The following is a 16,919-nucleotide window of genomic DNA, read 5'->3' as shown; positions in this document are numbered from 1 at the left end:
AACAAATCAAATCAACCTCCCTTGTAATGTGATGAGATTGTTATGGAAATTACAATCATGAGATCTCATTGGGCATCTATGGGATGGACAAAAATTAAGATCTGATAAACCAAGTGTGGATGTGGGCATAAGGAAATGGAAACTCCTTTGCTGATAAGTGTAAATGGTACAACCATCTAGGAAAAAATACGTGAAAACTTCTAAAGTTTGTAAGCCTTCTAAAGAAGATGCACATGCCAGTGGTAGAGATCTTTTCCTTCATGTTCAGAAGTGACCAATCCTGTATTCCTTCTATGTAACAGGGGATAACTACAAATGATCTAATCACCTCTATGTGGGAATAGAGTATACAATTTTATTCATCCAATGAAATACTATAAAGCAGTTAAAAACAATGAAATAAATCTATATGTGTCAACATTGCTAAATCACAAAAATCTAATGTCGGATAAAAAAAAGCAGGTTACAATAGTATACTGATACCATTTACATAAAATTTCAAAACAAAAACCATATAATAAAAAATCATTCTTGTATATTTAAATTTTTCAGTAATTTAAAATAAAACAGAGGGGCGTCTGGGTGGTTCAGTCAGTTAAGCATCAGACTCTTGATTTTGGCTCAGCTCATGATCTCAGGATCATGGGATCAAGCCCTGGGATTGAGTCCTGTTTTGGGCTCCACGCTCATCAAGGAGTCTGCTAGAGGGACACCAGGGTGGCTCAGCAGTTGAGTGTCTACCTTCAGCTCAGGGCGTGATCTCGGGGTCCAGATGGAGTCCCACATTGGGTTTCTTGCAGGGAGCCTGCTTCTCCCTCTGCCTATGTCTCTGCCTCTCTCTCTCTGTCTCTCATGAATAAATAAATAAAATCTTAAAATAAACAAAAAGGAGTCTGCTTGAGATTCTCTCCCCCTCTCCCTCTGCACCTCCCTGCCCTGCTCTATCTCTCAAATAATCTTTAAATGAATTTAACAAAATAAAATAGAAACCACAATGAGAATACCACTTCAAAAAAAAAAAGAGAATACCACTTCACACTCATTAAGATGGCTATTATAAAATAAATAAATAAATAAATAAATAAATAAATAAATAAATAGAAACAAATGTTGGTGAGAATGTGGAGAAATTGGAACCCTTGTGCATTGCTGGTGGGAATGTAAAATAGTGCTGCCACTATAGAAAATGGTGCAGCAATTCCTCAAAAAATTAAACATAGAGTTACCATATGATCCAGCAATTCTGCTTCTGGGTGAATACAGAGAATAACGAATAACTAAAAGCAGAGACTCAAACTTCTTTGTACAATCATGTTCAGGGCAGAATTATTCACAAAAGTCAATAGGTGGAGGCAACCCCAGGGTCCATCTACAGATGAATGGATAAACACAAAATGTGGCATATACATATAATGGAATATTATACATCCTTAAAAAGGAATGAAATTCTGACACATACTACAACATGAAGTTACTTGAGGACATTATGCTAAATAAGTTAAACACAAAAGGACAAATACTATATAATTCCCACTTATATAAGATGCCTGGTCCAAATCATAGAGATAGAAAGTAGGATGTTGATGGGGATGAGAATGGAGAGTTACTATTTTAATGGTACAGGGTTTCAGTTTGCAAAGGTGAGAAAGTTCTGAGGATGAATGACAGTGATGGTGACGGAACAGTGTGAATGTACACTACGCCACACCACTGTACAAAGAAAAACTATTAAAATGATAAATTTTATTTTAAGTATACTTAATTTAAAAATAGAAATTGAAAATTGAAAAAAAGACTGGCTTAAAGTCAGCCCCTTTGTCCAAAAAAGCCACCAACCCGCTCACCTACTTGCAACGCCCAGCTGCCAGGTACACCTGGACCGCCCCTCCCCGCCCCCACACCCGGGTCCCTACCCCCGCAGCCCCAACTAGTCTCACTGCGCAGGCGCGGAGCTGGGGGGGGCAGAAGGGGGCGTGGCCTCGCACTGCGCCTGTGCCGAATTCCCAGCTGTAAGTGTTGTGGGGGAAATGATGTCCAGGTTGGGCTCCCCAGTCCGGCAGCAGCAGGGAGGCCCGCACTGCACACGCGCAGACCGACTCCCCGAGTCAAAAGACTGAGAGAGCGCGCGCTCCCCACGTCCTGCGAGCCCGGCTGCCAGGCATTCGTCTCCGCCGTGACTCCCGCCGGGGCGGGCTGGCGAGCCCACGTCTGAAGAGCGATGCCCCGGGAGATCATCACCCTGCAGCTGGGCCAGTGCGGCAACCAGAGTGAGCGAGCGAGCGAGCGCCGGGCCCCTTCCAGTCTCCAGTTCTGCCCCTTCGGGCCCCACCCAGTGCTTGGCATCCTCCAGGTCCCCTTTCCCTTCCATGAACCCCTTGCCCTATTGCGCATGAACACGCCCCCAGATGGAGAGCCGCGCCTGGGCTGTGACAGCTCCCAGACCAGGTGTCTTGGGTCCAGCCTCTGAATGTGCCAGCCTCTGAGCCTGACCCTGGGCTCCTGAGGCCTTCTGACTAGGAGACCCAGGCATCTCTCCCCATCCCCCAGTTGGGTTCGAGTTCTGGAAACAGCTGTGCGCCGAGCATGGTATCAGCCCCGAGGGCATCGTGGAGGAGTTCGCCACCGAGGGCACTGACCGCAAGGACGTCTTTTTCTACCAGGTGCCCCTAGCGACTTGGCCAGGGGGCCTGTAGGGAAGGGCAGCGGCCTGGTACTGGGAAGCCCGCTGGGCAGAGGAGCCAGGGTGACTGGCTTGAGGAGGGAGGGCAGACAGGAGCCAGAGTTGGGAGGATGGAGGACTGGGCCTTTGCTGACTCGGCTCCCCTCCTGGGCTCCCCTTGACAGGCAGACGATGAGCACTACATCCCCAGGGCAGTGCTGCTGGACCTCGAGCCACGGGTAATCCACTCCATCCTCAACTCCCCCTATGCCAAGCTCTACAACCCAGAGAACATCTACCTGTCAGAGCATGGAGGAGGAGCTGGCAACAATTGGGCCAGTGGATTCTCACAGGTATCTGGGTGGCCATCCCAGAAACCCCTGATGTTCCCTCCCCAGGGCAAGGCAGGCTCAGGCAGCCTGGGGATTTGACCAGACCAGATTGACAATAATAAGAGACAAAGGGATAACCTGACAGGAGGGACAGCCAGGGAGAGGTTTATATAAACTGCAAATCATTTGCAAAGTCGCTTTTTAGGGTTGAAGGTCACAGCTGAGGTTTTGCTTGAGGGTGGCAGTGGTGTCCCAGGGTAGAGTTCTTGGTACTGAAAAGATACTCCCCAGAACCTTCATTTTGACTCTCCCTCCCATGTCTCTCTATACAGGGTGAGAAAATCCATGAAGATATTTTTGACATCATCGACCGAGAAGCCGATGGAAGTGACAGCTTAGAGGTGAGACACTGTCCTGCTGAAGGAAAAACAGGGCTGAAAAGTGCCAGGGAAAGGTCAGGAGGTAGCCTAAACAGGTGGTGTGTTGGGGGCAATTCTATTCAAAACTAATTTTTATGAGTATCATATGTGAGATAGTGAGGTACAGTACTTGTCCTCAAAGAGATCCTAATCTGGATAGCATCAGCTCCTTAGGCATGAGTCTTCTTTCCTAAGGAGCGTCAGCCTGGATGGACGCAGAAGAAGCCTAGAGACCTGAGTGTGTTGGGAGTGGGGAATGAGACCAGCCTGAAGCCTCTCCCACACATCCCTGGAGACTGCCTCTCCATCCCTCCCCATGCAGGGCTTTGTGCTGTGTCATTCCATTGCTGGGGGGACGGGTTCTGGCCTAGGCTCCTATCTTCTCGAACGACTAAATGACAGGTAAGCCTGTGTTTGGGGAGAGGGCATTAGCCCTGGTTGCCTGGGTAAGGTCTTTCCTTTTTGTCACTTTTTTCTCTTGGACTGGAAGGCCTGGCACTGTTGCTTTGAGTTATTGGTAGGAACAGAGCCTGGCCATCCAGGGAACATCTTAGGAACAGTAACTCCCACGAGGGGGTTTACTTAGGGAGAGGAGGGACTACAGGGTTTGGTGGTTTTGATGCTTTAATTTTATTCTTTCTGGCGCCTGGGCTCTGAACACTCAATTCTGCCTTAACCCCCCTTTTGTACCAAGAGTTTCATGGCACTTGGAAAGGAATGCCCTGTTATCTCTAGAGAAGATCAAAATGGGTGGTGATGGGAGTCCTTCCAATTCACTGTGTCGCGTTCCCCTTTCCCTCTTCTTCACGCCCAGGTACCCCAAGAAGCTGGTGCAGACATACTCAGTGTTTCCCAACCAGGATGAGATGAGCGATGTGGTGGTCCAGCCCTACAACTCCCTGCTCACACTCAAGAGGCTGACTCAGAACGCAGACTGTGTGGTGAGCACCAGAGAAGGGAGTGGAAGGGCTTTGGTCCACCTCCTCAAACCAGTGAGAAATGGACACCCTGCCTTTCCCAAGCCCCTACCCAGAGAACAGAGGACCATCAAAGCCATACCCAGGGGCCCAAATTATGAACTTAGGACTTGACCCCTTTAGACAGTAAAGCTCTCAAGAAAGTGTACACTCCTTGACATATGTCCCCAGTTAGCCTATTTAATGCCTACTCATGCTTAAATTCTCAGCCCAAGGGTCACTTTCTTAGTCAAACCTTCCCTGACCACCCATTCAAAGGTCAAATTCCTTTGTGCATATTTCAGACTATACTTTTCTATAGACCTGGTGAGAGGGACAGACCATACTGTTTAATTCTCCATGGTATCTCCAGAGCCAGGCACAGTGCATGGCACATGAGGATAATGAAATTTGTTTACTGGATGGTAGAAAAGTGTCTTGTGATGCCCCAGGGACAGTATTTTCCTTTTTAAGTTAACAATCTACTTCCTGATTTTGGAGTTGAGAGAGGGTTAAGCTAATAACTTATCTCTCTGCCCCCTTTCTCCTCAAAAAGGTGCCGTGACCCTCTTCTGTCCCCCCCCCCCAGGTGGTGCTGGACAACACAGCCCTGAACCGGATCGCCACAGACCGTCTGCACATCCAGAACCCGTCCTTCTCCCAGATCAACCAGCTGGTGAGCCCCCACTCCTGGACTCGCTGGGCTGGAACCCCTCCTTGTTGGAGTGCCACCTCAGGAAGGGAGCCCCACCCCACCCCCCAGGCCAAGGCCCATGCTGTGGCACTGCTGTCCCCAGGTGTCCACCATCATGTCGGCCAGCACCACCACCCTGCGCTACCCCGGCTACATGAACAACGACCTCATCGGCCTCATTGCCTCGCTCATTCCCACTCCTCGACTCCACTTCCTCATGACTGGCTACACCCCGCTCACCACGGACCAGTCGGTAGGAGCAACCCTAGCAGCCCCCACCCTATCCTTTCCCTCCCCCTGCTGCCCCCAGAGGGAGGCTCTGTGCTCTGGGACTGGCACAGACTGTCCAGCTTCAAGCTGACTTGCTCTCCTCTTCCCTCTGCCTCTGGCTCCCTGCAGGGCTCAGGCTCTGTGGGGTCTGCTGATGATCCTGCACCCAGGGTCAGCGGGGAAGGGGTAGGGGTCAGGGGAGGCTGACCTTGCTGAGCTGGGGATGGCTAAGGTTCCTGGTCCCACAGCAGAGGCTCAGTGTAGACCTGAATCTCGGGACACTTCCCAAGGAGAACAATTAGCCCGAGTCTGGTGGGGTCAGGCACTGACTGTGCCCTGAGTGCTGGCCTGGTCCCTGTGGCCTCCTCTCCCCTCAGGTGGCCAGCGTGAGGAAGACCACGGTCCTGGATGTCATGAGGCGGTTGCTGCAGCCCAAGAACGTGATGGTGTCCACAGGCCGGGATCGCCAAACCAACCACTGCTACATCGCCATCCTCAACATCATCCAGGGGGAGGTGGACCCCACCCAGGTAGGTGAGACCCCTTCGTGCCACCCCCAGAACCCACAGGGTAGAGGAGAGGCTACCACCACCACTGCTGTGTCCACCCCCTCCCCGCCAGGTGCACAAGAGTCTGCAGAGGATCCGGGAACGCAAGCTGGCCAACTTCATCCCCTGGGGCCCTGCCAGCATCCAGGTGGCCCTGTCAAGGAAGTCTCCCTACCTGCCTTCGGCCCACCGGGTCAGTGGGCTCATGATGGCCAACCATACCAGCATCTCCTCGGTGAGCCTAATCTCCTGGTCTTTGACGACTCTGTTCCACTAGCCACTCTTATCATTCTGCCCCATTCCATTCCAGCTCCTTATCTCTCACTGGTTTCCATCCTGGAGATTTCTATCTCTTTCAGCTCTTTGAAAGTTCCTGCCAGCAATATGACAAGCTGCGGAAGCGGGAGGCCTTCCTGGAGCAGTTCCGCAAGGAGGACATCTTCAAGGAGAACTTTGACGAGCTGGACACCTCAAGAGAGGTTGTGCAGGAACTCATCGACGAATACCATGCAGCCACACGGCCAGACTACATCTCCTGGGGCACCCAGGAGCAGTGACTTCCTCCCCACCACTTCCCCTAGACAATAAGCATAGTTCCCATAATGCCTGGTCCCTGTGACCCAGATTCCCCTCACCAGAAACCTTTCTAGGTTCATCTCTGGCCCAGGAGCTGGCCCTACTTCCTCCCTTCTCTGCGCTGACCCTTGATATGCTTGTTTAGCTCTAATAAAGTAATAAAGATTTGTGGTGAATACAGTCAGGGCTCAGTTATAGATATAGTTAGGGCTTGGTCTGTGAATATGGAGGGTGATCCATCTTCCCTCCCAGTTCCCAGACACGTGGCCTTTACATACTCTAGGTTCTTCCCACTAGTCCATGTCTTAGTGTGGTCACTGGTCTCATCAGCGTACTTGCCTAGAACTAGGCTGCTTTGCTGGAGTAAGCCCTACCTTGCAAGATTACAGAGGGTTGCTGAGGTCTGCTCTGTTCTCAGTGCCTAAGCTCCTGCCCCAGGGTGGATCAGTATTGCCCCAGACTCTTCCACTCAGGGAACAGCCTGTGGGGGCTAGTGCAGGAGGGCCTGCAGCATTCTGAACATGTCAGGAAACCTGGGACTCTGGATTCCCAGAGCCCAAGGCCATCAGGTCCTTAGGAACGCAACCCGACTCAAACTAACTTGATAAAGCAGGAGCAGAACTCAGGAGTAGGGCTTAGCCCATCCCGATAAGGTGTTTATCTGTGCCAGAGAAGTTCTTGGGTCTGATCCTGCCCCAAGCTTCTCTCCATTCCAGACCCAGAGTAGTAATGGACCCAACCAGGGCCCAGAAGCTGGATACCAGGGTAGGAACTGGGTAGTGCTGATTCTGATGACTCATTGCCTTCCGGCCTCAGGGACGCCAGGAGGCCACCCCTATGCCACTCAATGAAGAAGTGAGTGTGAGTAATTGCCAGCTTCCAAAACTGCCCTGTTGCCTGCCCCACCCAGCACCCTGTGGCAGCCTGCTGGCTAGGAGGAGGTTAAATCCAGAAGGTCAAGGAGGGTGGAGCCCTGTGGTGTCCAGACTCCCCTCAGTGCTGGTAAAAGCCCAGAGTGTGGGCGTCCCCAGGGGTGGAGCTCTGAGCTATGGGGCTCTAACTTGTCCCACGGACAACACTCCCACAGGAAGAGTTTGTGTAAATAAGGATTTTTTTTTTTTTTTTGCTTCTCTTCTACAAATAAATTAAAAAACAAACTAGAAAATTGTCTGCACCCATTGTAGCCCTTGGGTGTGGGGTATGCCCTGTCCCTGCAGGGCCAAAGGGTCCATGGTTCCCTCAAATCTCAGAGCAGTCCAGGGCCAGGCTGGAGGCAGAAGGGAGGTCATGACCTCTTGGCCGGCTCAGTGCTGCAGCTGCCCCAAACAGCCAGACTGTCCCTGGGGCTCGTCCAGGCCTGGGCGCTGGCTGGGAGGGGAGGTGTCTGGCAGGTCTTGGCATGGAGAAGGGCTGCTGCAGGGCCTCTCGGGGGAGGGATTGGGCAAGTAGGCATTCACCAGCTGCATGATCTCTTCCACCTAAGAGAGGGCAGAGGGCAGGAGGGACCGTGGGGTTTTCCTTTGTCTCATCCTTCACCCAGGCTCCTCACCTTACAAGAGCTGCACCCCCTGCCACCTTTCCCTCCTCGACACCGACACCGTGCTCTCCCTCACTCACTCTGCACCAGTCACACCTGTGTCTTTCTGCTCTAAGATGCGATTGTCATCTCAGGGCCTTTACACCTGCAATATCCTCTACCTGGAATGCTGTTCCCCCAGATCTTTCTGTGGCTAGCCTAAATGTCACCTGAGTATCCTTTCCTTACTGTCCTACCTAATGCTATGACACCCCCCACTCCCGCACTTTGTGTCACATTCCCCTTTCCTTGGTAGCATTTATAATCTTATATAGTTTTTGATTCCTTATTTAGTGTCTGACACTCCTGTTCTCATGTAAAGTCCTTGAGCTTGTCTTTGATCACTACTGGATCTTTGGTGCCTAGAGCTGTACCTGGCCCATGCTGTGTTTAATAAAATGTTTCTTGACATCCTTTCCTTCCCTTCCTCCTTCCACACCCTCTTCCCACTCACCTGGGGACTCTGCAGGAGGAGCTGGCTCTCTCCCACCCTCAGTGCCAGGGTGTGGGGGCCCATTAGCTGGCAGGCGGCCACGTGGCCATAGCTGACACTGTGGATGGGCTCTGTCTCACCGGGCCGGGAGAGGGACATGGCCTTGGCTCCCAAGCCCAGGCATAGCTTCTGTGGAGTGCCCCCACCAGGCTCCTACAGACAGATGAGTAGAGTCAGGGTGGAAGGAGGGGGCCTTGTGGCATTATTTTTAGTGGGGAAGTGGCTGTGAGCAGGGGGCTCCCCGGTCCTCTCTATGATCCACACTGCAAGGGGTTTAAGGCTCCGGAGAGGTGAGAGCCCAAGGGCCAGTGACTCCTGGGGTTTGAGATGGGCAGCTGTGCTGGGTGCAGGAGAGTGAAATGACCCACAGTGGGGCCTGTGGCTCTGGGGCAGAAGTGTAGGGCTTGGGCCACCAGAGTCCCCTCTCCCTTCTCCCCCTCACCGTGCTCAGCTCCAGAACGTCATACCGAGCAGCGCCGAACCCTGGACACTGCGCCGCCAGAGCCAGGTAGGCAGCCATGGCCTCAGCTCGGCCCATGCCCCGTAGCCGCTTCCAGCTGCCCAGCACAGCAGCCGCCGTGCCGGCGCCACCTCCTCCCTCGCGGGCCACGCTGCCCGCCGTGCCGCCGGCCCCGCCGCCGCGCCGGGTCCGCTCCGCCCGCCTCTTGGCCAGGCCCGGGCTCCAGATTGCCCCGGCCAGCAGGGCAGCGGAGGGGGGAGGCCTGGGGACTGGGCGGGGAGGGTCTTCCCGCGGCGGGGCCGGGGGCGGCAGCAGGCGGTCCAGGCGCGGCAGGGGCGCCCTCGGGGAGAAGTCTCGGTGCAGGCTCTGCAGACGCAGCGCCGCCAGGGCGCGCAGCGTGTCGTCGGGCGGGGGCGGCCGGCCGCGCAGCAGCAGAGCGTGAGCCTAGGAGGAGGCACTGGGTGTCAGCGCCGGAGAGGCGGCGAAAATACCTCGGGGTGCAAAGTCTGAGGTCTGGGTTCGAGTCAAGCCTCCTGCGAGGTCGCGGTAACTGTTAAATGAGACGGCCCGGAGAGGGAGGGATTCAGGCTCAGGGGCGTCTTTTGGGGGGCGTGAACGCCGGAGATGTTCACCTGCTCAAAGAGGAAAGGCAGTTCGTGACCATCTGGGGACAGCCCCTCAGGGTGCAGGGGCCCGTGAAGACGCAGACATAGTCTCCAACCGGAGTCGGCCGAGTCGTCCACCCCGGCTTCCTCCGCCGCCAAACTGCAGAAGAGAGAAGGACTCGATGCCGGGCAGAAGCGGGACCCGCTCCCAGGCGCTGGCCGCCGCTGGCGGGGGTGGGAGGAGGGGCGGGACCATACTGGGGGCGGGGCCAGATGTTTGGGACGCCGGGAAACCCGGACGGCAAACCGCCCGCAGGCAGGGCCCCCCTGTGAACCAGCAAACGTGACTGTGCAGGGCAAGTAGCTGGCGCTCGATAAACGTTTGCACGGGGACTGACCGGAGCCGAAAGGCTGATGGGTTAAGGGAGAGCGGGGCTGGGGCTGGACATTTACTTCTCAAACCTGGTGAGCACGTCGGCCACGAGAGTACCCCCAGCCAGGGCTCGCTCCTGGGCCCCTCGCTGCTCGTACAGCGCGAAGGCGTTGCGGCTCCGGGCCAAGCCCAGCCTCCCCACCAGCTCTCGAGCAACCTGGAGGGGAGAAGGCACGAGGGGAAAGTCAGACCGCGCCGGGGTGTCGCCAGCTGGAGTGGTCTCCTAGTCCCGCCACACACACCCCTTACCCAAATGATGAATCTCAGACTTGGGCAAACCTAGGGTCCCAGGCACCAGATCAGCCGGGCACGGGAAGCTGGGAGGAGGGGTTGAGGTTTCAGGGATCTTCTCTGGCCTTACCTCGCCCGCCGTGGTGTGGGAGTCTATGGTCACAGGGCAGGCACCAGCCCCGGGACAGTGCACGGTGCATAGCAGCTCCTGCCGTCGGCTCAGCGCTGAAATCTCTGCCAGCGAAGGCACCAGCTCGCGGCCACGCGTCCGGCCCAGCGCCTTCCGGATGAAGCGCGCATATTCCGCGAGTTCCGAGTCCGGTAGCGCCTGCTCCGTCCTGGGTTAGGGAAAACCGAGGACCAGAGCTCTGAGGGCTTACCTTCTCCCCCTCCCTGTCGGCGCCTTATTTGACCGTTTCTTTCTTCTCATGGATTTCCTTCCTGCCAACTCTTAAGTTGCTTGAAGGTAGCGACCAGTTCTCTTCCAAATTAACACTTGGAGCACTGAATGGAGCTGAATTGCTTTCTAAGGTCCTGACGGCTCGCTCCTAACTTACCCCTCCCATTTCCCTCATGATCCTCCTCCCGGTTGGCATCCAAAATCCAGCCCCATTCTGCTCTGCAGACTCAAAGCTCTGGCTGGACTGCCTCAGCCTGGAGGAAAAGCTGCCCTTCGGAATTCCTCTGCCCAAAGGAGGCACCTTTTGTGATTCCTCCGACCAAAAATGGCATATGACCTTGTAATTCCCACAAAGACGCTGTACATATTAGCAGCGGTCAAGTCTCTTCCCTTCTCTGGCTCTAAGTTCTCCACCCGCCAATTTGGCAAGGCCTGTTATTCTCTCCCAGGCCTGTAGCTCCCCTGCCTTGGCCTTACACCACCCCTCCCCTCTCACCTCTCCAGATGCCCCAGGAGGTGCCCCCGTACAGCTCCCCCAGGCCGGAAGGTGCAGCTCATGCACGTGAGGAGCTGCCAGTACCGAAGGGCTGCGGGGTCTTGGGTAGCTGGGGGCCCAGGGGGGCCTGCGGGACCCGAGGTCTGCTTAGCCAGCTGCAGGAAGAGCTCGTCGCGGAGCGCGGGCAGGTCCCGGCAGGTCTGGAGCACACCCTGCATCAGGGGCCCGGGGCGCCGCGCCCCCTCCAGCGCCTGCAGCGCCAGGAACAGCCGCACCGCCTCCTCGCGCAAGGGTGCGTAGCCCGGACCTGCGGGAGGGTGGGGGCGGAGGGACGGTTTGGAGAGGGGACACAGAGCTGGGCCCTGGAAGGAAGGCATGAACCAGGGAAAGGTCAGAGGGGTATAAGGGGACAGAGGGTATGGCAAGGAGAGGAGAGTACCAACGACAGGAAGAGTGAAGGGAAAGAAGTGCTCCCCACAGAGCCTCCCAGGCACCTCCCCCTCCAGAGCCACTAGGGCTACACTCAGAGTTGGTGAGCTTCAGGGCTTTACTCAAGAACACAGGTTTAAACCCCAGATTCTGTAATTGGGCACTATCAGGAGTCAGGAAAGGAGGGTTCTTCTCCCAGCTCCCCTTAATCTTCTAGTTTTAGGATCTGGACTAGTCACTATCCCTTTTTGGGAAGAGATATAGCTGCATGGGGCCAACGCTTTCTCCCAAAGTGCTGGTTCTTCCAGCAGTTGTAAAGGTAGTATAACAGGGTCTTCAGAATATAGTGGAGAATAGAGTGTAAAAACTCATGAAGGAATATCAGCAGTCAGAGTGAGACCCGTAGAGAAGGTAGTCGAAGGGGGACTGTTTTCCTTTGCTGGCTTCTCTCTCTTCCATCCTGCGTACCAGTTTAGTCAGCTCCCATTCTCAGCCTTTTGAAAAGTGAGGGGCTGGGCCTCCTTTGGACTATTAAGTCTCTGTCAAGAGAGGCATTCAGATTCCTCATCCAAGGGCCTGGGGCCATGCCACCACTCACCTGGGGCGCTGACGCTGTAGGGCAGGGGTAGGAGGGGAGCATACAAGGCCCCACTGGTGTGCCTCAGAATTGGGTTCCTCCGGTAAATGAGGGCCACAGCTTCTGGGTCCCCACAACTCTCCTAGAAGCCAGGGAAGGAGTCACAGGGATGGATAAAAGGTCTCCCCAGAAAGCTTCTGAGTCCACCACCCTCCTCTATCTCCACAAAATCCCCTCTTTCACACCTGAATGTCCCTAAGCAGCAGCTGGGTAGGGGTTTCCAGCGGCGCCTTGGAGGCGATCACCTCTCGCAAGGCCACCCCCCAGCGCTCCGCCTCTGCCTGGCGAGGGGAGCAGAGCCGGACGCTGTGCTTCCGGCCAGACACCGTCACTGACCACAGACCTAGGGAAAGAGGCCGTGGAGGGCAATCAGAACCGGCTGGGGCCAATGTGCAGGGAGGCACAAGAGTCCCCACCAAGTCTCTTACCTGTCTCCTTGGGCCGGCGCTCGGGACCGGTCACAGAGCACAGGCTGGTGAGCACGAGGCTCCCGAGGCGTCGGGCCCCCTTCCCGCTGCTGCTGAACTGGTCCAGGGAGTCCCGGGTGAGCACGAACCAGGCTCGGCGTGGGGGCAGCCAGGGACGAGCCCCTCCTCCGCGGGGCTCTCGGTACAGCCAACCTGAGGGGAGGACAGGGAGAAAAAGGAGATGAGCAGGAAATGACATTAGCCCCTTGAGGGTTGAGACTGGAACTTCCAGAGTGCATGAATGAGGTGGGTCCCCACCTTTCACGACGATGTCGGGGTCCTCCTCGGTCGGCCCCTTCTCCGGGATGAGGCTCCGTGTCTCCTCCCAGCTCTGCAGCCTGGGCCAGAGGGGAGGGAGGGTTGGGCGAGGCTGTCCTCCTGCACCCCGCCTCCAGGGGGCTCCTCAGTCGGGGCTCCCCAGACCGCAAGGGGAGTCTGCTCCCGGCCTGGACACCCCTCCCCCAGGCTGTGGGAATCGCTGGGCCGTTCTGACCTCGCACCAGAAATAGCCCAGACCCCCCCCCCTTTCTCCCCGCGCCCCCAGTCGGACCGCCCCCCCGGGACCCCGGCCAAACCACAGCGTCCGGCGTAAGGCCTCTCCCTTATTGCACAACCGCGGGAGGGCAGGCGGTGAGAATTGGGGTCCCGGGAACAAGCTGGGGGCTCCAGATCATGAGACGCAGGGGCCCAGCTCACCTGTCTGAGACTGGTCCGCTCCTCACTGGCTGAGTCAGTGTCACATCCAGGGGACCCTGGGGAAACAGGCGGGGGCAGCCCTCAGCATCAGAGCAGTCATCACAGGATGCCCACGGGCTTCTGCCCCCAGGACAAGCTGCTTGGGGGATTGAGGAATCAACGAGTGGGGTCAGCACTGTGAGGGAGCGAGGGGAAGCCCCCCCAGATCATCCCTTTTACCAGTCTCTACAGAACAGTCCCAGCTAAGAAGGCAAGACTCCCCCCTTGTCTCTGTTTCCCTTTGAAGATTTAAGTCAGGGCGGGACAGGGTGGAAAGAGCACTGTGCAAGGAGTCCAGTTGGGAACCCCGGTTCTAGCAACAGTCTGACCACTAACTTGAATCACTAACTGGCTGTGGAACCTTCACAGATCCTCTCAGTCTTTGGGCCCTAGCTTCCCCATCTCTTCAAAGACAGAGGTGGATGAAGCTCTTCTTGTTGGAAGTCACTCCCTTTTTCCCATTTCCCCTTTACTGGCTGGCAGGCAGGTAGGTAGGTGGTGGGCATAGAGGTGGATGAAAGGAAGAGGGACTGTTTCAGTACAGGGCTTTCTCCAAGAACTTATACCCTCCCACAGACAACCCTGAGACCCTGTGGTAGGCAGAGACCCTGCCCCTTTGCTGGGGCTCAGGAAAGACAGGCTGAAATGGCACACACTCTCCAGGGGAGGTACAATTCAGGATTTTGCTTTCTCTCCCCTGCCCTGGAACTTCAACAGTAGACTAGGGTCTGAGAGAGGCCAGAAACCCATCCAGGAGCCAGGTCAGGCAGGAACTGTGCCATCGTCCCATCACGCCCAGACTGCTAAAGCCAGGAGGGGGAGGTGGGGGGGGGCAGGGACACCTGTCCCCAAGCTCCGGGAGGGGGGTAGAGGTGGAGCATGAGGGAGGCAATGGCTGGTTCACAGAGCTGACCCTGCCCAGGCTGGAAGCTTGGGGATGCCTGGGTCCTGTGCCTTCCTGGAACAGATCCACCTTTTTTCTGGAGGGTCCAGGAGGAGTTCTTAGCCACACCACCGCGGGGGCAGGTGCTGACCACTTTCTTAGACCAACTCCCCTAATCGCAGTCCCCTGCTTCCCTCCCTCCACCCCCCTCTATATTTATCCGCCCTCCGCCTCCGCCAGGTGCTGGCGCCGGCCCCAGCGGCGCAGCCCGCCCCACCCGGGCACCAAGCCACCGGGCCTGCTGGGGACCCCTGAGCGGGGGATGGGAGCCTGACCCAGACCATAGCACAGGGGGGTTTGATTGCTGGTGTGCAGGGGAATTTAGGAGGGGACGTCAGTGGGGAGGTCTTCCAGATTAATCGAGCCTCAGTTTCCCCACCGAGAGGTTCCACAAAACTGGGGAGCCAAGTGTCCCTCACCATCCCCTCAGGATTCCCCAGGAGCCTCACCAGGGAGGGCCGAGAGTTCTGTCTTGAGTGGCAGGGTAATGACGAGGGGTCCTCGAAGAGTTGTGGCCCCCAGCTCCCTCTCCGTGGGGTCCCTGCCACGGACCCCAATCTGAGGATGCCTTCTCCCCCTCTCCCAGGTCCCCGCGGCGGGAGCTCCGGCATCTGGCCCCAGCACTCAGCGCTCACGAACTGGGAGCGGAGCGGACCCAGGCGTCCGAGCCGCCCAGCCGGCCTCGCCACATTCCTCGGCGCTGGCGGAGGCGGAAGGAGACGGGATGGGACGCGGGCCCGGCGGGGAAGGGAGAGGCAGGGCCAGGTCGGGCCACGCGTGACGCCTCCCCTGCCTCCGGGCCCCTAGCAGGTGGACAGCGCCCAGCATGCGGCGCGAGGCCCACAGGCACATCCCGAGCAGGGCTGCTCCTTAAGCTCCCGGGGGGGCTCCTGGCCCCCAGGCAAAAACCTCTCCCACTTCCCCGTCCGCCCAGAGCACTGCATTTGGCTGGAGTCTGGAGCAGGATCGGACGTGACGGCCTGCTGTAGTGAGGGGGATTGAGACAAGGCTGCAACCCCCCAGGGACTTACCCTCCCGCCGCCCGCTGGACTCGGGGTCCGCAGCTCAAAGGTCTCCTCGTCCTCGTCCTCGTCCCCGTCCCCGCTAAGCTCGCCGTCCCCGTAGTCCCGGTGTAGAAGAGTAAAGCCTCGACGGCAGCAGAGAAGCCACCACAATCCCCCGGGGAGAGGCATCCGGGCGAGCAGCCGGGGGATGGGGGCGCGGGCAGCCGGGCCGAGCTGCAGGGGGTCGGAGAAACTGGCGGGGCTCCGACCCCAGCGGGGGAATGATGCGGCGGGATGAAGGCAAGGGAGAGGGGGACCAGGAGCAGGCAGTGTCTGGCTCTGGGGTGCAAGGGGTCGCTTGCTAGAGCCTGCAGGGGGCTCGGTGTCTGGGTCCCCGGAGGGGGAGGGGGAAAGCGTCCAGGGCTGGGGGGGGGGGGGAGTAGCAATGTCCGGAGCTGGGAAGTAGTGTCCGTTGTAGTGTCCAGCCCTGTGGGGGGCAGTGTCCGGTGCAATCTCCGAGGTGGGCAGTTGTCCAAGCTCCAGGGAGGGTCGTGTCCGGTAGGGTGTCCGGTGGCCGGGGCCCGGGCCGCGCGCGCTGCGCTCCCTGCAGCCCCGGGACTGGCGCGCTAGGGGCGCGAGCACAGCGCCGGGACCCCGCCTCCCCAACCCCCTCCCCTCTCAGGCCCCCCCCCCCTTCCCTCTTCTTTCTCTCCTCCCTTCTTTACAGGGCAGGGTGTAGTTTTCGTCACAGCCTCCCCTGCCCAATCCCTGTGCCTGGCGCCGGGCGCGGCCACCAATCAGGCCACTGAAACCGCGGTGGGTTGCATCATGTGCCCCTGGCTCGGTGACAGCGGGGAGGAGCAGAGGAATAAGGAGGGAGGGGGCGGTGCGATGTGAACCACGCCCCCGTCCCTGAGGTCGGACGCGGAGTGCTAGTGATGTCACGGAAGCCCGCCTTCATGCCCTTGTTTTAACTCTTGGCTCACCACCCAACAGATTAAAAACCCTCTGGAGAAGGAGCTTTGGAGAACGAAGGCCATAGGGCATAGAGGATGGCCCCGACTGCTGCTCTCTGAACCCCCGTCTCGTCTCAGGGTCCCTGAGAAAGGAAAGAGCTTTGGCTACCTGCGCCAGGACAGCTCTAGAGGCGGCCCTCCGCCCCTGGATGGAGTAATCTAATTCCTAGGTCTGAGTCACCTTCTCTTTAAGGTGAAGAAGCTGGGGCAGAGACTCGGGGAAGTGCAGACCTAGGTGGGAAATAAAACCTAATTTCGACGGCACAGTTCACTGAACTCCAGTGGGGAGAGTGACGTAAGATTCAAGAGAACTCTGCGGCCCTCGAAGAGAGTGGAGGCCTGGCGGGGCGAATAGGCTGAGGTCCTGTTTGGGAAGGGGTTAAGCGAGGCGCAGCACGGACCCGGCGGGGCGGGGCCGCGGACGGGGCGGGGTCGGGGCTCCCGCGGGCGCGCGCGTGCGTTGCTGACTCAGCGGCGATTCCCGCGGTCTCCGGTGGAGGGTTCCAGGTTGGCCCCCAGTGGCTGCCTTGTAGGACCTTT

At 57.3% G+C, this 16,919-nt stretch overlaps 2 protein-coding genes across 6 annotated transcripts; one reads left to right on the top strand and one right to left on the bottom strand.

Moving 5' to 3' along the window:
* The first annotated feature begins 1,972 nt into the window (after positions 1-1,972).
* On the top strand, positions 1,973-6,634 carry LOC100856176 (tubulin gamma-2 chain). Of its 2 annotated transcripts, none has more exons than XM_038547259.1 (11): positions 1,973-2,267; positions 2,548-2,660; positions 2,845-3,012; positions 3,324-3,392; positions 3,733-3,812; positions 4,225-4,351; positions 4,956-5,042; positions 5,164-5,313; positions 5,708-5,860; positions 5,952-6,113; positions 6,221-6,634. In XM_038547259.1, exons 1-11 carry the CDS (start codon positions 2,219-2,221, stop codon positions 6,464-6,466), a joined length of 1,404 nt encoding a protein of 467 aa, XP_038403187.1. In that variant the 5' UTR covers positions 1,973-2,218; the 3' UTR covers positions 6,467-6,634. The 2 variants fall into 2 exon arrangements, with proteins under 2 accessions (XP_038403187.1, XP_038403188.1); XM_038547260.1 differs by having other exon boundaries at positions 1,975-2,267; positions 6,238-6,634.
* Positions 6,635-7,547: 913 nt separating this feature from the next.
* PLEKHH3 (pleckstrin homology, MyTH4 and FERM domain containing H3) lies at positions 7,548-16,006 on the bottom strand. 4 transcript variants are annotated; one of them, XM_038547257.1, is made up of 14 exons: positions 15,391-15,525; positions 14,809-15,059; positions 13,378-13,433; positions 12,940-13,019; positions 12,643-12,834; positions 12,400-12,557; positions 12,176-12,296; positions 11,149-11,455; positions 10,383-10,590; positions 10,042-10,178; positions 9,616-9,748; positions 8,966-9,427; positions 8,485-8,676; positions 7,548-7,932 (listed from the first exon to the last, which is right to left on the bottom strand). In XM_038547257.1, exons 2-14 carry the CDS (start codon positions 14,968-14,970, stop codon positions 7,759-7,761), a joined length of 2,382 nt encoding a protein of 793 aa, XP_038403185.1. In that variant the 5' UTR covers positions 14,971-15,059; positions 15,391-15,525; the 3' UTR covers positions 7,548-7,758. The 4 variants fall into 4 exon arrangements, 3 of the variants coding, with proteins under 3 accessions (XP_038403185.1, XP_038403184.1, XP_038403186.1); XM_038547256.1 differs by lacking the exon at positions 14,809-15,059 and having other exon boundaries at positions 15,391-16,006; XM_038547258.1 differs by lacking the exon at positions 14,809-15,059 and having other exon boundaries at positions 10,051-10,178; positions 15,391-16,006.
* Positions 16,007-16,919: the final 913 nt, after the last annotated feature.

This window comes from Canis lupus, chromosome 9 (genome assembly GCF_011100685.1).
Source record: "Canis lupus familiaris isolate Mischka breed German Shepherd chromosome 9, alternate assembly UU_Cfam_GSD_1.0, whole genome shotgun sequence".
Classification (NCBI taxonomy): domain Eukaryota; kingdom Metazoa; phylum Chordata; class Mammalia; order Carnivora; family Canidae; genus Canis; species Canis lupus.
Note: the sequence above shows the minus strand (reverse complement) of the source record. Positions and strands in the feature narration are given on the sequence as shown.

Coding starts and splice junctions, on each gene's coding strand:
- LOC100856176 (XM_038547259.1), top strand. CDS start 2,219: ATGCCCCGGGAGATCATCACCCTGCAGCTGGGCCAGTGCGGCAACCAG. Junction 3,813..4,224: donor CTCGAACGACTAAATGACAG/GTAAGCCTGTGT, acceptor CTTCACGCCCAG/GTACCCCAAGAAGCTGGTGC. Junction 5,861..5,951: donor GGGAGGTGGACCCCACCCAG/GTAGGTGAGACC, acceptor CCTCCCCGCCAG/GTGCACAAGAGTCTGCAGAG.
- PLEKHH3 (XM_038547256.1), bottom strand. CDS start 15,552: ATGCCTCTCCCCGGGGGATTGTGGTGGCTTCTCTGCTGCCGTCGAGGC. Junction 11,456..12,175: donor CTACAGCGTCAGCGCCCCAG/GTGAGTGGTGGC, acceptor ACCCTCCCGCAG/GTCCGGGCTACGCACCCTTG. Junction 10,591..11,148: donor CTCCTGGGGCATCTGGAGAG/GTGAGAGGGGAG, acceptor TCCCTAACCCAG/GACGGAGCAGGCGCTACCGG.